Source organism: Cricetulus griseus (assembly GCF_003668045.3).
Source record: "Cricetulus griseus strain 17A/GY chromosome 1 unlocalized genomic scaffold, alternate assembly CriGri-PICRH-1.0 chr1_0, whole genome shotgun sequence".
NCBI classification, from domain to species: domain Eukaryota; kingdom Metazoa; phylum Chordata; class Mammalia; order Rodentia; family Cricetidae; genus Cricetulus; species Cricetulus griseus.
The window spans coordinates 139,405,193-139,423,504 of NW_023276806.1; the positions used below are offsets into that span (position 1 = coordinate 139,405,193).

The 18,312-nt window shown below is 42.1% G+C and overlaps 1 protein-coding gene across 1 annotated transcript in view; it reads left to right on the forward strand.

The window, feature by feature from the left end:
• The first annotated feature begins 5,907 nt into the window (after nt 1–5,907).
• Myrfl (myelin regulatory factor like) overlaps nt 5,908–18,312 on the forward strand; it is a 104,420-nt gene continuing 92,015 nt past the window's right edge. The window contains exon 1 of the mRNA XM_027392668.2: nt 5,908–5,953. Coding sequence (XP_027248469.1) covers nt 5,908–5,953 — 46 coding nt within the window. The remainder of the gene's footprint in view (nt 5,954–18,312) is intronic.

The following is an 18,312-nucleotide window of genomic DNA, read 5'->3' on the forward strand; positions in this document are numbered from 1 at the left end:
ACTTTGAGAGACCCGATACCTGGTTTTGAATGTACAGTGATCCAGCCCTCCAGACAGCTAGCCTTCCAAAATATAATTCGACTTTCTTCCTACCACATTGTTGTGTCTGCTTCACATGACAAGGTCCTAAGACACTGGAGAGCTGCTCCCAGCCTTGACAGGCACCTGTACTTCCCAGGCAAGGAATGAAACCGCAGAGCATCCCTGTAGCTGGAAGCGGCCTTGTTCCCTCTTCACATGTATTAGCAGGAAAGCCACTCTACTTCGCCATAACTGCCATCTCAGGGATGAGCAAACTGTTGACATATAGTGAAATACCCAGGGGAAGCTCCTCCTTGTGGAATGTTCTCCAGGAAATCTAGAAGATGCTGATATCTTAGGCATGTAAAAATTGTTTGTATTCGAGGAAAAAACCATAGGATGATCATCTTTGGTAGCAGCTGTGTAAGAAAAGTGAAAATGACCAAATAAAATAGAAGGGGTAAAACAAGCAGGTATGGTCAAGGCTTTCTTAAACTGGAAGGTCAGATTTGGTACTGAACTCAGAATTTAAAAAGTGGGTGAAAGAGAACAAATGAGGGTAATAAGTACATGGGAAACAGCTATGTGAAACAATCTCAATACAACTAACATCCAGTAATATCCAGTTCTTGGGGGAAGGCTGAACATGATGTGGGAAAAATGAATGAGCCCTGGAGGAGGTAAGAACCATATAAGTTACTATTTTGCTGACTCAGGGAGTGACTCTCAGAGAAACGGACTATCTCCATCTCCATAGAGGTTTGGCCACATGTGAGCTCTGCTGTGCTAAGAGGCTTTGATTTAACAACTTTTCTAAGAAAGGGAAAAATGTTTAGGAGAATATTCTGATAGAATTCATAATTGAATTTAATAATCTCACCTTAAAATTTAAAAGCAAGTTAGAGATGGAAGTGACCACTACATAATGCTACAAAGACAAAATGGGAGGATGGGAGGGAGGGGATGAAGTACAGCTGGATGTCATGACCATGCCTAGAATCTTCCCTCCCCCATTAGGAGGCAGGAGAATAAAGAGTTCAGAGTCATCCTAGCTACATAGCAAGTTCAAAGCCAGCATGGGTTTATTGAGATTTAATGAAAACATTGGAAAATGCTTAAATTCTAAGTATTGGATAACAAAACAAGATACAAAGAGGCTTCAGAGGAAACCATAGCAATTGTTTTAGAGCAGTGGTTCTCAAACTGTGGGTCACCACCCCATGGGATCGGAAATACCCTTTCACCCGGGTCTTCCAAGACCACAGATGCTTATATTATGATTCACAACGCAGCAAAATTACAGTTCGTAATGAAAATAATTTTATGGTTGGGAGTCACTGCAACATGAACTGTATTAAAGGTAGCATAAGGAAGGTTGAGAACCACCTGTTTAGAGTGAGAAGTGAAAGAAGGGAATCTAACACCAAAGCAAGAATGAACAACAAAACAAAAATTGACTGAAAAAAAGGAACAAGATTTTAAGCAAATTTATCATGTGGGGAAAAACCCCCACATAATGTTAGGAATAGACACAGTTGCCATTATAGATTCTGAAGGTAATTACCAGATGTAGTGGGCATCATTAGACATGCCAGTTAACTCGAAAATTCAAAGGGAAAAAGTTCCAGGAGTTGGTGAAGAAGGAATAAGCCTCACCATTCTTATTTAAGATAATTTTTCTTCATAAAGTTTTAGACACAAATAGCTTTACCAAGGAGAATGAGTTATTCTAATATGCAAATTTACCCAAAAAATAAGAGGCCAGCTACAGCCAAACTAGTATCACCTTGATACTAACACTAGGTAGAAGCAATGTGAGGGATGAAAAGGATGGGTTTATTATAGTCATAACAGCATACACTGACCAAATGCAATCTATCTTGGGAATGTGGCAAAAGTTGTATCTTAGAAAATTGATCTCCTTTGCTGTAGAATAAAAATAAAAAGCCAATTGATCAATAGATGGGGGAAAAACTGATGCAATCGATACCCGTTAACAGGATCATCTTTAAGTAGGTGAGCATTTTCAATATAAGGATGCCTGAAAAATCCTGTAATCACTATTGGGAGAAGATCATGAGAAACAGCTTTGAAATAATCCACAAGACAAAGGGCTGGAGAGAAAAACACCCACAATGGAGGAGGAAATTTCACAAGGCCCCACTCCTAAATGAACTACAGACAATGACTGCTGAGAGTGGGAGAATAGATCTTCCCAGGGATGAGACCTCTAACTGGTTATCCAATATCAAGAGATTAGCCCCAAAACATAAGAGCAACATTAAATGGACTCAACAGATTGTATTTATATGTCTATATATGTGTGTACATTTAACAATAAAGAAAAGAGTTCATGAATTTCAGAGGGGATGGGGGACATGCAAGAGATGGAGGTGAAAATGGTTGTAAATACAGTACTAATATATAAAGTTTTCCAAAAAATATTAGCACCCACATTGGGCAGTTCACACCTGCCTGTAATTCTAGCTCTAGGGAACCTCATATCCTCTTTGGGCCTCTGTGGGCCCTGCATCCATGTGTGCTTACACACACATAAAATTAAGTTAAAATTCTTCTAAGTCAAGACAAGGACAATAATTTTCCTCATTAAAAAAAAAAACTGATATAATACTAGAAGTGTTCCCACCACACAGAAAGATAGGAAAAAAACAACCTAATTATTAGAAAGGAGATAGACTAAGAAAAGTTTCGCAGATTATGTGGTGGTACACACAGAAAACCCAATTAAAAAGTCCACCATCAGATGATTAGACCTTAATCGGGTAGTTTGCTAAAATTAAGAATCAATATGTAATTGTTAACTCAAATGTTTGCTAGTTTTGTATAGAGAAGGTGATGAAACTTAAAAGACAGACGAAATGCTCATGACTAGAAAAACAAAAACCTGTCAGTTCTCGATAAATGATAGGTAGGTAGTATTCCTCCTTCATTTGACAAACTGGTTGTGAGTATATGTAGCTGAGTAAAAGATAAAAATGTCAGGGCGCCAATGGAAAAGAAGAAAGGAGGTCTTTGGACCCTTCGGACTTCTGAGGTTGGATATTAATATGTCAATGCAGGAATGGACAAACCAGCTAGACCACAGCTCTATAGAGATTTGTGTACATATGTGTGTACATATATTGTGTTCACATTGACACAGCAGGCATACTATAGACCAGTAATTCTCAACCTTCCTAATGTGCAACTCCTTAATACAGTTCCTCATGTTGTGTTGACCCCCTACCATAAAATTATTTTCCTTGCTATTTCATAACTGTAATTTTGCTACTGTTATGAATTGTAATGTAAATATCTGATATGCAGGATATCTACTATATGAATCCAAAGGGGTCGAAACCCGGAGATTGAGAACTGATGCTCTAGGTGAACAGTAGAAGTGTCCATGAAATGAGATCAACCCAAAAAGGGGGGATAAGAAATTAAATCTTCCTCAGTGCACACAACTTAAGTATCTTGGACTTCAGAGTTTCTGATGTACAAAACAGAGGCAAAATATTTTTTTAAATACATTTGAATCTCTAAGAATTTATGTTTGAAACAGAGAGAAATAAAAGATGAGTGTAAAATAAAATTGGCTGTATTACAAATTTTTACTTTAGAGCTCAAGTCCACTGAAAAGATTAAAGCCCAACTATGAACTATGAGATGACATTGGTCAGCATCAGGAATGTGTAGAGTTGAGACTGGTGGTTCATGCCTATAACCAGGAGGCTGAGGCAGGGGGATTTTAAGTTTGAGGGAGGATTAGAAAGTGTGATTTTGCTGGAGGGAAGTAGTATGTCACTAGGAGTGGGCTTTGAGGGATACCACCCCCCCAAATTCCAAGTTTATTCTCTGCTTTGTGTTTATAGTTAAAAGATGTGAGCTCTCAGCTTCCTGAGCCTCCCACCATGCCTACTGCTTGCTGCCATGCATCTGCTCTGCCGTGATGGACTCTTACCCCTCTGCAATTATAAGCCAAAATAGACACTTGCAACTGCCTTTTGTAATGGCATTTCCTACTAACTAATACAGGGATGTAGCTGAGCGTTACGGTGCGCATGTTTAAGGTCCTAGGTTCTACAATATCTGGACAGACAACCCAACAGAAAAATGAGTGGAAGACTAAGGGTTATTTTCCCCCCTGAAGTTAGAAGTACATAAACGACAATAAACATTAGAAAAGTTTTTATTCCCAGCCAGAGAAACAAGACCACAGTTACATATTTAGAATAGATACAACTGGCAAAAATGAAGAAACCTAGTAAAATCTGATGTGTCGATTGATTTATGGCCATTGTGAAAAGCCATTCATTTGAAAGTTAAATATTTGAAACGAAGTAAGTCATTTTAAAATTTATTTTTATTTTATGTGTGCTGATGTTTGGCCATGGGTGTCAGGTCCCCTGAAACTGGAGTTACAGACAGTTGTGAGCTGTCACGTGGGTGCTGGGAATTGAACCTTTGTCCTCTGGGAGAGCAGTCAGTGCTCTTAACTGTTGAGCCATCTCTCCAGCCTAAAATAAGTCATTTTAGAAAGAGAGATATTGCATGATTTCTCTCCTACATGGAACTGATATTTAAAAAGGAAGAAAAGGTCTATTTGGGACCCTCATTCGGGGGCTCATGTGAAGGCAGTGGGAACATAAAACATGTACATAGAAATGTCATAACGAAACCCAGTTTTTACAATTAATACATGCCAATGAATGTAAAGGTAAGAAAATGGAAACGGTTGAGCATTTGTATATCTGTGAACAAGTAATTTCACTTTCATTTTTTGAGACCGTGTCTCACTATGTAGCCCAGGCTAGCCTGTGTGTGACTGTATAGCCCAGACTGGTTTGAACTCATTGCAATCCTCCTGACTTTGTCTCGAAGGTACTTAGATTGTAAGTGTGGGCAACTATGCCTAGCAGCAATTCCACTTTTAGGTGTATGCTCAAGAGAAATACTTGCATGACATATCCCAGAATATATACATAAGCATGTTCTAGAAAAAAACAAAGGTGTATCTATAGGGGGTATATATGTTCACATAATGGACTGTTGCATGGTACCAAAATGTAGTATAGAGGAACTTTCATACTTGGTCTATACCTTTAAAAAATATAGATTTTGCTGGGCATTGGTGGCACACACCTTTAATCAGCACTCGGGAGGCAGAGGCAGGCAGATCTCTGTGAGTTCCAGGCCAGCCTGGTCTATAGAGCGAGTTCCAGGACAGGCTCCAAAACACACACACACACACACACATTTTTTTTTTTTTTGAGGAAGTAGACTAAGTGTGTACTGAGGAGTGTAATTTTCTACCCTACATTTGAAAACATTGAACAAATTATTTTTATTCTCACAAAGCCTTTGAAATAACCCAGTCTTTTTGGTCACCTATGAAAATGATTATATTGATGTGTGTGTCCTTTCTGGGGTTTAAGAAAATAACTGCATCTTTTCTTGGTGGCTAAATGGATCTGCTTGATGAAGGTGAAGATAGAAACCGTGTGTACAGGACACATAAGAGATAAGGCTGGGCATTTATTGCCCATTTATGTAATTACATGTGTCACTAAGGACAAAGGTCCTTAAAACAAAGACCAGAGGCAAAGTAGAAACAGTTCCTGAACTAAGGAGGGATGGAGTTGTCACTACTTCCCTGTTCGTGATTTTTTTTTTTTTTTCTTGTGTGGTTGCACACCCTTTTGTCTTACAATCACATTTGAGAACTTAGCCATCTTTACAGGCTCAAGTTGATGGCAGAGGAGATGCTTGGAGTCCATGAAAAGGATATGGAGATTTCCCAGGGATATCATAGGCTTTGAGGCCCAGAGGACAACACTTATTTCCTGAGGTCTGACAGCCCTCGTTTGAAGAGGACAGAGCAGCATGGACGTGCTAGATGAAAACGAGGCCCTACAGCAGTTCTTTGAAGGTAAGAGCCCAGTGGCCGCCATGGTCCCTGCTTCTGAGCAATGTCCCCACTCACTTTCACTCTCCCTGCCTCTCAGCGTTCACTTGTGCTTTGCCGTTGGAAGTATGCTATCAGATAAGTCCTGAGCTGCTAGTACAGGCTTTATTCGCTCCATTGATAACAAAAGTCAGTGATACGGGTGATGGATTTTTTTTTTTTTTCAAAGACAGGATTCCATTTTCCATAGCTTGGGTATTAATTGAGTTAAGTGAGTTATCACCCATCTGTGTCTTAATAACAAGACAAGGGCTCATTCCTCCTAACCCTTTATGTTTTAAAAATGCCAGATTTGTCCTCGTTCTAAAATGGCTTTGTCATGTAACAAAAAAGTAAGATCTTCATTAAAATGTATCATTTAGGATAATGAATTTCAAATCAGCCTAAAACAGCAAAGGGATACCCAGTTTCTGTTCTGTCTTTCTCCTTATTCACACCACTTTAAAAACATGTAGTGGACGATCATTTGCTTTAGTGGTTGAGTTTCTCTTCTCCCTGGTGGGGACAGACTGACACCAGCATTGTTATACAGACTCCCCCCCCCTTCTCAGAACCTAAGATGGCAGTGCAGTTGTTCATATTTCACTGGGAGGATATTCTTATAGCAGTGGGTCTTTTTTTTTTTTTTTTTTTTTTTTTAATATGTTAGCAAGCCCTTGCTCTCGGTTACCACTTTATGATGTATGGTTGGAGAGTCAACATTAGCCTGGCTCAGACTTCCTCTGGAAGGGAAATGTGGCTGAGTTTTTACACATTCCAGGGTGATTCACAGAAGGTGCACCCAGGGTGTTGTAATTTAAGAAAAGTGGCACTCTAGAAAGACACCATGTGACAGGGTTCAAGCAGAGGTTTTTTTTGTTTTTTAAATTAGGGAAAGGGATCATAAAAGGGGGAAAGGAAACAGGGGCGGGACTGACTTCCGGAGATAGGGGCAGCAGGAGAGAGGAGAAAGGGAAGAGGGGGAGACAGAGGAGGGGGGGCAGACAGAGAGACAGAGGGAAAAGAGAGACAGAGAAGGGGCATGGGAGGTGGGCAGGGCCCTTTAAAAGGGAACACAGTGAATGTGCACAGGTGGTGCTCTTAGTGGCTGCAGCTGAGGGCGTATTCTGTCAGAACCCCAGAGGCAGGCCAGTACAGATGCCTGAATACTAACACAGGGGGTCTAAGGTGCACTCACTCAAGGGTAGGCACCTTTGCATTCAAAGAAGTGATATTGGCATTTTTTTAGTTTAGTGAAGGGCTTGGCAAGAAGAGATATTTAAAGGTTGAAAAGTAAAGCCTGAAAAATGCCGAATACTAATGAGTGACAGGTCATGTCAAAGGCATGGCAAGACTCTAGGCCACAGCCAAGAACTGACACAATGAGGGAGTTTCTGTAGTTTGGATTTTGTCGGAAATGTCTAGAAAGTCAAGTTATGCTGTAAGAGTCACTGTGTTGCTTTGGTCCTGCATTCGGTCCTCTGGAGTCCTGCCTGTAAACGGTAGCCAGGTTTGACATCATGTACCTGGGCTGTGCTTGTTGGCATGTGCTCGATTCACTAATGTCATTTTGCTGTTGTTTTCTGTTGTTATATCCTATGGATCTATCCTTGAGGCAGTAGGCAACATGCTTCAAGCTGCAGTTGCTGCTGTACTTTTCTTTTAAAAGAGAAACTACCGATTCATTCTATAAATACGGAAGGTAGACTTTGTCTCCTACAACTGAGGGAACCCGGTCTCTGGCCTCTGCATTCCTGGAAGAGCCTTTCGACTCACATGATCTGCCTGCCATTCCCGTTTGTCATAGTGATTTCTGTGATGAGGTTTCCATATATCTCTTCTGTAGTTATTGGAATACCTGTCCTACATAGTATATCATCATCACCACTATCATTACGAAGTTTCTATTTTTTAGCCTCAAACTAAACAGTGTAGCCTCTCCGATGGCGGAAGAGCCTATTCTCCATGCACAGAAAGTAGATTGCCAGCGTTCCTGATCTGAGCGTGTAGCAGGAAAGGTGGTAAACTTTGGGGAAATACAGAGGCACAAGCTCTGAAAATCACAGCTAGCTGGTTACTTTTAAAATTCTTTCCACTGTTTATCAAATATCACGAACCTCTCTATGCCAGGGCTATTCCACCACCTTTACATGGTAGCTAACAGGGTGTGAAAACCTTTATTTCCCCTTAGGTTTTCGTGATTTCCTTTCTTCAAACCTTAAAGAATAAAAATCTTCTTTAGAACAAGAAGAGCGAGACTAGCTAGGGTGTTGTAGTCAGGAGGGCCTGCTGTTGCAGCCACATCCCTATTGTTAACTCACTGTTTTGAATCAAATGCAATCTTACATTTAATTTCATTTGTTATTAGTGAAACAGGACTTAGACACAATCACTGAATACCTTTGTCATACCCACTTTTAAAAAGTGATTAAAATCTTTTGGGGGGAGGAACTTTGTAACTTGAAAAATTCCCCTTCCTTTTCTGCTTAAAATGATTTCAACACATCTACTGTAGCACTATTATGTAAGTTGTAATTTGTAAAGATTTACTTATTTTTAGTGTATGTGTATATGGGAGTGCTTGCATGTATGTATGTATGTATGTATGTATGTATGTATGTATGTATGTATGTGCACCACATCCGAGTTTGGTGCTTGTAGATGTTGGAAGAGGACATTGAATTTCCTAGAACTGGAGTTACAGGTGGTTGTGACCCACTCGATGTCAGTGCTCAGAACTGAACCCATGTCCTCTGTAAAAGCACCAAGTGCCATTAGCCACTGTGTGTGTGCGTGTTTTGTTTTTTATTTACTCAAGATCTGAAGAACCAATAAACTTCCGGCAAACTATTATCCATCTGAAAACAACCTTTCTCTGTCCCTTGGAGATTTTTGTCCCAAATAAGACATTGTTCCTTTTAATGATTTTGGTATTAAAGAATTTAAATTGTCAGTAGGATCTTAAATGGCTTGTCCACTCACAGTTTATACTGATGCTGGCATTTGTTTTAAACTTAGTTACGAAATCCAGCACCCTCGTGGGAGTCTCTTTTAGAACTCCAAGCCGTGCAAGGGCAGGGACTATCAGCAACAGCCTGTCTAGAAAGCTGCTATCAACAAAGCTTGAACATTTTCTGTTTCTGTTTAAGTTCCCCAGGCAGCCATCACAAGGGGGCAGTGAAAACCCAGGAAAGACAGAAATAGCTGCTATACCAGTGGTTTTCAACTTGTAGGTTTTGGCCCCTGCCTTAAGACCATGGGAAAACACATATATTTACATTACAATTCACAACACTAGCAAAATTACAGCTATGAAGTAACAGTGAAAATAATCTTATGGTTGGGGCGGGGGTCACTGTAGCATGAGGAACTGTATTAAAGGGTTTCAGCATTGAGGTTGAGAACCACTGTGCTATACACAAATTGTTTGAGAACACCATGATAATGCAAGGTACAGGGGAACATAGAATGCTCTGGAGCAGAAAAACAATGGCCATTTTTTTTAAAACCTAGATTAATCTAGAAAGGCTTCAAGGGAGGTGAGGTAGATCTGTTGAGTAGAGGAGAAATAAATCTTGATACATGCTCGCCCTGTACAGCATACAGCAGCCTCTCTGTAATATGTATACAATGAATGCATGGAAGAGTTGCTGAATTCCAACTTGTTTGAGGCAGTCAGCAAGTTAAAATGCAGGCAAAGAAGGAAAAATTGCATAGTAGCAGAATGGCCCAGAGACTAGAATAGAGGAAGTAGAGGCAACGGATCACCATTTGGTGGAAAGGCTTAGATTCCATTATTGTCAGAGATACATGACAGTTGTCTTAAGTAGTCCTTGTATATTGTTTTTCCAAAATGAGAAACCAACTCTGGTCAGGCTGATGATGTTTCTGGGTTTTCAAAAGAAGGATCAGAATCCCAGAACAGCTTAGTGCAGTGTGTAGGGAAGGCAACTGCTGGAGTTGGCCCTGTCCAAGACTTTCCTATGGGCGAAAAATACCTCCACCATCAGCTAGCCTCTTGACTTTCCTTCTCTTACACCGAGATAAGCAGTCAGTGCTCGAGTCCTTCTGTCCCAGCAGAACCTGAGCAAATGACAACTGGCCCAAGACCATCTCCCTGCTTTTTAACGTCATGAGTTCCAAGTGCTTTCACAGAACACTGATGCTGTTTTGACCCAGAAGGTCAGAAAGGTTACCTTCTGGTTAATCTCTGAAGCTAGACTTTTAGACAGTGTTGCCTGTAGTCTGAAGTTACTCTAAAGAGGCAGAGCTTGTTTATCTGAAACACAGCTTTTACTTCTGTGTGGAGGCAGCCTGGACCTTCCAGGAGAGGAACAAGAATAAGTCAAAGACATAAAGAGTCAGCCAGGTCACAAGAGTGATTGAAGAGTTATCTGCAAGCTTCTATCTGATGTGGGCAGTTGGGTAAAAACCATGAGCCATGCAGGATAGACCTCCTAGTGAAGACAATTTCTAGTTTCAAATGTGGCACAGCAGATCAGCGCTGACCTTGGCCACCTGCACACACACTGCATTTGAAACCTATTGGCTTGTCAACCTCTTCTCCCAGATAAACCCTCCCAAGAGGTTTTTATCGATGCTTTGGTGTTGTTATTGGTTTCATCTTTCCAAGTTAGAGTTAAGCCTGGGTATCTGGCAGTCTCTCCTGTGACTTGGATTGTTCAACACACAGGCAGTAACACAGAGCTAATCTGAAAATGGGGCGGTTGTCTGAAAGGTCTCCCCATTCAGGGCTTACCACTGTCCAGTTTTCCATGGCTCCTGTGTGTTTTTGTTTTGGCTTGGGGTTTGGGGCTTTGTGAAATTACTCTTTGATATATAGCCCAGCCTGGCATCAAACTAAAAACCCTGCCTCAGCTCTGTAAGTGGTGGGATTTCAGGTGTGTTTCATCAAATCCAGTGTTTTGTACGTTTTAAACAAACAACAGAGGGTAATATTACTTTACTCTTTAGTATTAACTTTCTAATGGGATACAGAGTGAACTACACTTACCATTGTTATTCTTGCTGACCTGCAGCAGAGGTCCACAAGTCATGACCGAGCGTCCACATCTGACTGGAAGCCCATGAATGCCAATAAGGTTTAGCAGAACACACCTAATCACACCCTTGCTGTCGACAGCTCTGATGCTCTCAGTAGAATTGAGAGCTTTCAACAGAGACCATATGGGCTGTAAAACCGAAAATACTTACCACCTGGCTCTGTACAGAAAATGTTTGCCAACCTCGTGTCTGCAACCTAATTAGTATGTAATAGTTGTTATTTATTAAGCATTTATGTGCTGAGTATGGGGCAGTAATTAAGACCATGAACTTTGAGCCAGTCATCCTGGTTGTGAATGGTGGTTTTGTAATGTGCTATTTCTAGGACTAGGGATGAGTAAACCTGTCAGGCCTTATGTTTCCCAACGTGTAAAGTAGAGGTAATCATATTATCTCGGTTTGTGGTTGTGCCACATTATTATGCCTGTCGCAAAGAGGTCAGTAGTTTTTGCTATGCTTACTTTTAAGGTTATCACTTTTTCTACTTACAGAGGTTTCAACCCATGTTTCTTCTCCCTTGTGAAACTTTTAGACTGAAGTTAAATATCTTGCTTAAGCACCGTCCAGACAGCAAGTGACTGCAAGGTTACTGTTGAGGCTCCAGCTATGGGTGATACTAATATCTTGACAGGGTCATGAGAGCATGTAGCTTCAGTGAGGTAAGAACAGCTAGAGGTGAGAGCAGCCAGGGGTGAGAACAGCTGGAGGTGAGAACAACTAGGGGTAAGTTGCTGTAGGCCTCCCAAGGGTGGGGGTATTATAGGGTGATGTTGAAGCCATCAGCAGATATGGCACTGGAGAGAGGAAGAGAGAAAGCAGAAACTCCCCAAAGAAAAGGAAAATGAGCCAGAATTTGGTTGATGCCACTAACAGAAGGTAGGCTAGTCATTTGTCATGTGAGCAGTGGAGAATTCTGGAAACAGAAATGAAGAACAAGGAAAAGACTTTTCTCGATTGAAAGCCTGAGGCACACATGTGCGAGAAAACCACCTTTATTTGAGATGATCCATAGTTCAGCTGTTTCTTATTATACATGGAGGCTTGTTTTAGGTCCTAACCTTCTATAAAGATGTGTTGAAAAATACTCCCGTGTCTCCAGTTATTTACTTTCGTAGAATCTCCATAAAGTACAATTGTTGGCACATTGATATTGTCAGATTAACTGCTATAAAGTTTGGGGGAGAATTGTTTTACTCTAAATCAGTGGTTCTCAACCTGTGGGTTGTGACCCCTTCAACAAACCTCTGTCTCCAGAAACACATTACAATTCATAACAGTGGCAAGGTTACAGTTATGTGGTGTCACAGTTGGGGGGCAGCACTGCATGGGGACTGTATTAAAGGTCCCAGGATTAGGAAGTTTGAGAACCACTGCTCTAAATTCATCTGCACTCTGCATCCTTCCAGCTACCCCGAGTTGATTTGCATTTCTTTGATCTAGAAAAAGTTACTCCAGGTCCAGCGCCCGGGATACCGGTTCATGTGGGGTGACCCCATGATCTGGGGTGGAAATGTGTATTTGTGAATGGCTGTCTTTACAAGAACGCCTATATCTGGTCACCAGGTCAGACACAGAAGAGATTAGGTGCCATTGAGACTGTCGAAGGGTTACAGTTCAGAGGTTTAGTCCGTTAACATCACGTTGGGAAGACAGCATGCAGGCAGACAGGGTGTTGGAGCTCAGAGTCTTACATCCAAAGGCAACAGGAAGTGGTCTGTCTCTCTGGACATGACTTGAGCATATCTGAAACCTCAAAGCCTGCCTCCACAGTGATACTTCCTCCAACAAGACCACACCGACTCCAACAAGACCACACCTAATAGTGCCATTCCCTTTGGGGGCCATTTTCTTTCAAACCACCACAATTTATTTATTTATTTATTTATTTATTTATTTATTTATTTATTTATCTGTCCGTCTGTCTGTGTATCTATCATCATTATCTATCCTCTATTGTCTATCTATATATCTATGTATCTATCATCCATCCGTCTATATGTGGGAGCATGCCACAGCTTGTGTGTAGAGGTTGGAGAACGTGGCAGGTCAGTTCTCTCCTCCATTATATGGGTCCTAAAGCTAGAAAGAAAGCAGGTTGTTAGGCCTGGTGGCAAGCAATGAGCTATCTTGTTGGTCTGGATTGCTTCTTCCAGTGCTATCTCTACTTCCAAATGTCCACCTGCCTCTTCCATTTCCATCACAGGTCTCGCATAGTCACCCACTCACTGTCTGAGGTCTTCATTTCCCCTTCACTTTTGGCACACTGTGATCTGGCTTCTGTACCCATTTATTCTGAATTTCCTTCCCATTGCTAGAGCCCATTGGAAGTCTTAGCTGGGATCCTCTGAGAGTTGCCTGCACTCGCCACTATTACTTTCTGTTTACTCATGCACACACTCCTCTGGTTACATCCGTGGTATCCTTGCCTCTGGCTCCCATCCAGCTTGTTCCTCTCACTCCCCTGAAATCATCCCCCTCCTCCATGTCTGCTCTGGTGACCTGCTTCCGAAGCACATCTGTTTGTGCACCACAAGCTTACCCAGGGGTTCCCATTTATCAGCAGAGCCCCAGCCGTTGACTAATCCAGACCTGTGCTTACAGCTCATGCATGTTCACATGCAAGCTGGACTCCCTGCTCCTCACCCAGACTGCACTGGCTCCTGCACGCTCTTCACTTCCCAACAACCTTGCACTGCTCCGTGGGTGGTAGCACAGCACCAGAGACTGGGAAATTTATGAAGGATGTGCAGTCGTGTTCCACAGTTCCACAGGAGGCTTGACAGCCTGAGATTAAGGCATCTCTTGTCTGGTGAGGGCTTCCTTGTGTCCTCACATGGCAGAAGGCAGAAGGGCAGGACGGCAAACTGGATAAATGCTGCATGAGACCTTTTTATCAAGAGTGTCGATAGCAGGGAGGGAATTTAGTGATTAAGAACCCTGAATGCTTTTTCTAGAGGACTGGATTCAATTCCCATCATCCACATGCTGGATCACTGTCATCTGTAACTACAATTTCATTGAATCCAATGCCTTCTTTTGCCTTTCATGGGCACCAGGCATGCAAGTGATGCACAGACATGCATGCAGCCAATACACCCATAATAAACCAAAACATAAAATAATAATAATAAAAAGCCTGAATCACATCCTGAAGGATAAAGCTCTTCTGGCCTCCTCATGTCCTAAAGGCCCATCTCTGAAGGCTATCACACAGCAACACACCCCTGAAGGCTATCACATGGCAACACACCCCTGAAGGCTATCACACAGCAACACACCCCTGAAGGCTATCACTCAGCAACACACTCCTGGAGGCTATCACACGGCAACACACTCCTGTAGGGCATCACACGGCAACACTTATATTCAAATCAGCACATCTCAAACTAGAAACAGGGTTGTAACTCTTAATGATTCTTCATAATTATCTATTAATTTGGGTCGTGAATCTCAGAAATATCTTTCAGCTGTAGCTCAACTTCCTTTTGTTTGGAAGTTGCTCTTTCTCCTTCCCTTCTCTGTCTGAATCTTACGAGGTAGTTCAGGCTGGCCTCAAAAGTGAGCTTCTGCCTCAGCTTCTTGAGTATTGGGGTTACTGGGGCTAACATACTTAGCCAGAGATTTTATCGTTACAATTTTTATTATACTGTGTGTGATTGTGTATGTCTGTTGTCTCTTGGTGAGTGTGGGCACGCACCAGCCACAGTCCACATGTGGAAATCGGGACAACTTTGAGGAGTTGGTTCTCTCCCTCCCCGACGGATTGTTTTTTTTAAAAGGCATTCTTTGGGGCAAATCCATAGTGGATGTGGTATGGTGTTCAGTAGAAAATGTGGTGGAGATGCCAGCTGGGGTGGAGAGGGCCGGAAACCAAAGTCCACAGCCAAGAGGTCCAGCGTGAAACTCAAGCTGGATTATCAGGTGGGATCAACACTTGACAGTCACTGGGAGATGTTAACCATCAGATGGAGTGGGAGCAATGCCCCGAGTGAGCAAGCGCTGGGATTAGAAATCAGTTAGGTCACAGCCTGAGGTATGGGGTGGACGGCTGCGGGACTCTGAGCACAGTGGCTTTCCCATCTGAAGCTGCAGCAGGCCAGTCCCCTCAGCTCCGGATGTCTTTATAAATCACGTGCATTGACTTTGACCCTGCGTTTCCGTGTGCATGTGGTGGTGAGGTAGCTCATAGTTAGACCACAGGCTCAGTCCTAGATTGTTCTGGGGTCAAATATTGCTTCTTTTGCGCTGAAGTGCTGCTGATGAATGGGTCACGTTCCTCCTCTGTGAAGGGCTTGTGTGATGTGTTTTAAGAGAGACTGAGAAATAAGTAAAAGATAAACATGTAAAAAAATATGTCCTAGTTAGCTTTAGCTGTCTGCTTGACACAGCCCAGTTACCTGAGAGTCTCAACTGCGGAATTGCCTCCATCAGATTGGCCTGTGGCCATGTCCGTGGGGACATTTTCTTGATTATTGATGGATGTGTGTTATATGACTATGTCTTTGTCAATGTAACACAAACCTGAACATACTTAGGAGAAGGGAATCTCAGCTGAAGAATTACCTCTATCAGGGTGTTCTCTTAATTGGTAATTGATGTGGAGGGTCCAGCTGGGCGGTGCTGTGCTTGGGCAGGTGGGCTCAGGCTGTGAAGAAAGATAAGCAGGTGGAGCAAGCCAGTAAGCCGATTGCCTCCATGTTTCTTCCTGTGTTTCTGTTTGTGCTCTTGCCCTGAGCTCCTGGACTGGTACGTTAAATGGAAACCAAATAAACCTTTTCCTCCATAGTTGCTTTTGGCCCTGGTACTTATCACAGTAACAGAAAGCAAACTAGGACATACATCATGCCTGGCATATAGTTATTACCCAACAAAGCAGTATTATTAATTTTAAGAAAAATTATTCTTATAGTTTCCTGAAGCAGGCTATGATCAGAAAAAAAAGATAATTGTCATTTAGAAACTGATTCTGTGTTACAGTGTTGGAATCAAACCCAAGACCTCACACGTTAGAGACAAATGCGCCATACCCCCGGCCCTGTATTAATTCCTACCTCATCCAACACAATGAAGAGGTAACAGTGTCATCACCATTTTGCGATCGAGGGAACAGGCTTATGCAAGATATGTACTGTGTTATTAGATATCAGAGCTTGGGTTTATACGGAAGTCTGCTTGACTCTTAAAGGCTTATTGGGGATGCCTATATCGGTGGTTTTAGAACTCGTGGCTCCTGCTAAAGCATCTGGATACTTATATATTTTACAGTTTGCATGTGAAATTATTCTGGACTGTGAGTGGTTGGTACTTTCCTGCTGCCTGGTCAAGTCCAGCTCCAGCACCATGGTTAGGAGGCAATGGACTAGCTGGTGGTGGTTGTTAGTATTCAGGCATTATGCTGGCCTGTCCCTATCACCTGGCAGAATTCACTCAGGCTGTAACCTGGTCAGCCCAGGGTTCCATGAGTACTAGTCTGCACGCAGGTGCAAAGGACCCCTTTAAAAGAAAGACACCCCCCGCCCCCTGCCCACTTAGGCTCTCTTTCTGGCCCTTCTCCCTCTCGGCTCTAGCTCTCCTCTCTTTCTGCTCCTTTCCAGCTCTCTTCCAGGGCTCTCTCCCCGCTGTTCCCCTGGGGCAGACAGGACTTTTCCTGTCTCCTTCTTCTCTTCTGTTCTCTCTGTGTCTCTTTACCTCTTTTCTCTTTCCTTTCCCCCTCCCTCCCCTTTCTAAAAACACTTCTCATGGACTTCTGTCTGCCTGGCATGTTTGTCCCTCCGTCTGGGTCACCCTCCCCCGCCATGGAATCTGCCAAGGTCCCCTGTGCAAGGACCCCCTTCCAGCTTTATCCTAACAGTGGCACACACCTTTAATCTCAGCAGGGGCAAGCAGATCTTTGAGTTTGAGGCCAGTGAGTGCCAGGACAGGCTCCAGAGGTACACAGAGAAACCCTGTCTCAAAAAACAAAACAAAAAACCAGAAACCAAACCAACCAAACAAACAAAAAACCCCGAAGGCAATGGACTATGCTACAGAGCAAGTAGCTACAGAGCTAAAGAAAGACAAAATAACCACTAATACAAACATGGGAACATCAACACTGACCTGTTGGGGAATTTAGGCAGCTGGGTTTGCCCTGCAGTAATTTAATAGTAAATATTGATTCTTGATCTCGGCATTTGGAGTAGTCAGACTGAAGGCAAGACCAGCAAGATGATACTCCAGGATTTGTTACCGTGGTATTAGCAATAAAAGAAACGAACGTCATGCATAGCAACAGAAAGAAATATATTCATGTTATTTCATAGTTGGAGTTAATGTCACTTTTACAGTCCAAGACTCTCAAAGCTTCAAATATTGTGAGCTGAGAAATACATCTCCTAAGATTCTTCAGCAGCCTTGTTTTCATGTGTGCCAGCCTGGCTTTGAACCCTGGCTTTTTTGCTTCTCTGCTGTTAACTTAGTTAACTTGGCTACTTTAAGATCAGTGAGTTTTTTTTTCCTATTTGCATAATGGGAATAATAGCATCTATCTTATAGTGTTGTGAGGATTAATGCTGAAATGCTGAAATGGGGGAAATCAATAGTAGTTATGGATCTTTATCATATTGCAACTGTGAAAAAAACCTCAAAGTGTTTTTTTATTTATTTATTTTGAGACAAGAATTAATCTAAGATTGTACACAGGTCCATACATTTCTTTTCCAAGGAAATACTCCTGTCTCTAGGGAGTTATTATAACTTTTACATGCTTACATTAGTTATTGAGCCTTTATAATCATAAAATCCATTTATAGCCCTTGGTTGCTAAGCAACAAAGGACAAAGTACTGAGTATTTCCTTTTACTAGGAAAGGTTCAACTTTTCCGCATTTGTCTTGAAATCAGCATATTTTAGAAAGAACAGAACATCCTATTTCTTATAGGGCTTAGCTGGCATTTTTGTGTAGAGACAGACTCAAGCCCTAAAGGAATACATTGTTATTATTTTGCTGTTTTCAGGTAGGCTAGAGCATATTCTGCTAATTATATAGAGTATGAACATAGAAGAAGTCTGGAGAGAGACTACAAGTTCATTTTACAGTGAGGCAACATGTTACCTGTGTTCTGAGATGCTCTCCTTGTGAGGCCCTGTTCTTTCATCTAGCAGTAGTCCTGAGGGAAGGTTGAGGTGTGGTTCCCACACATAAACAGGTGCCACACACCTGTGGACCTTGATAACCAACAGCTTCGATCAGGTCATTCAACTGTACTCAACAGGGTTTGGGAGAGCTGGCTTTTAAGAGT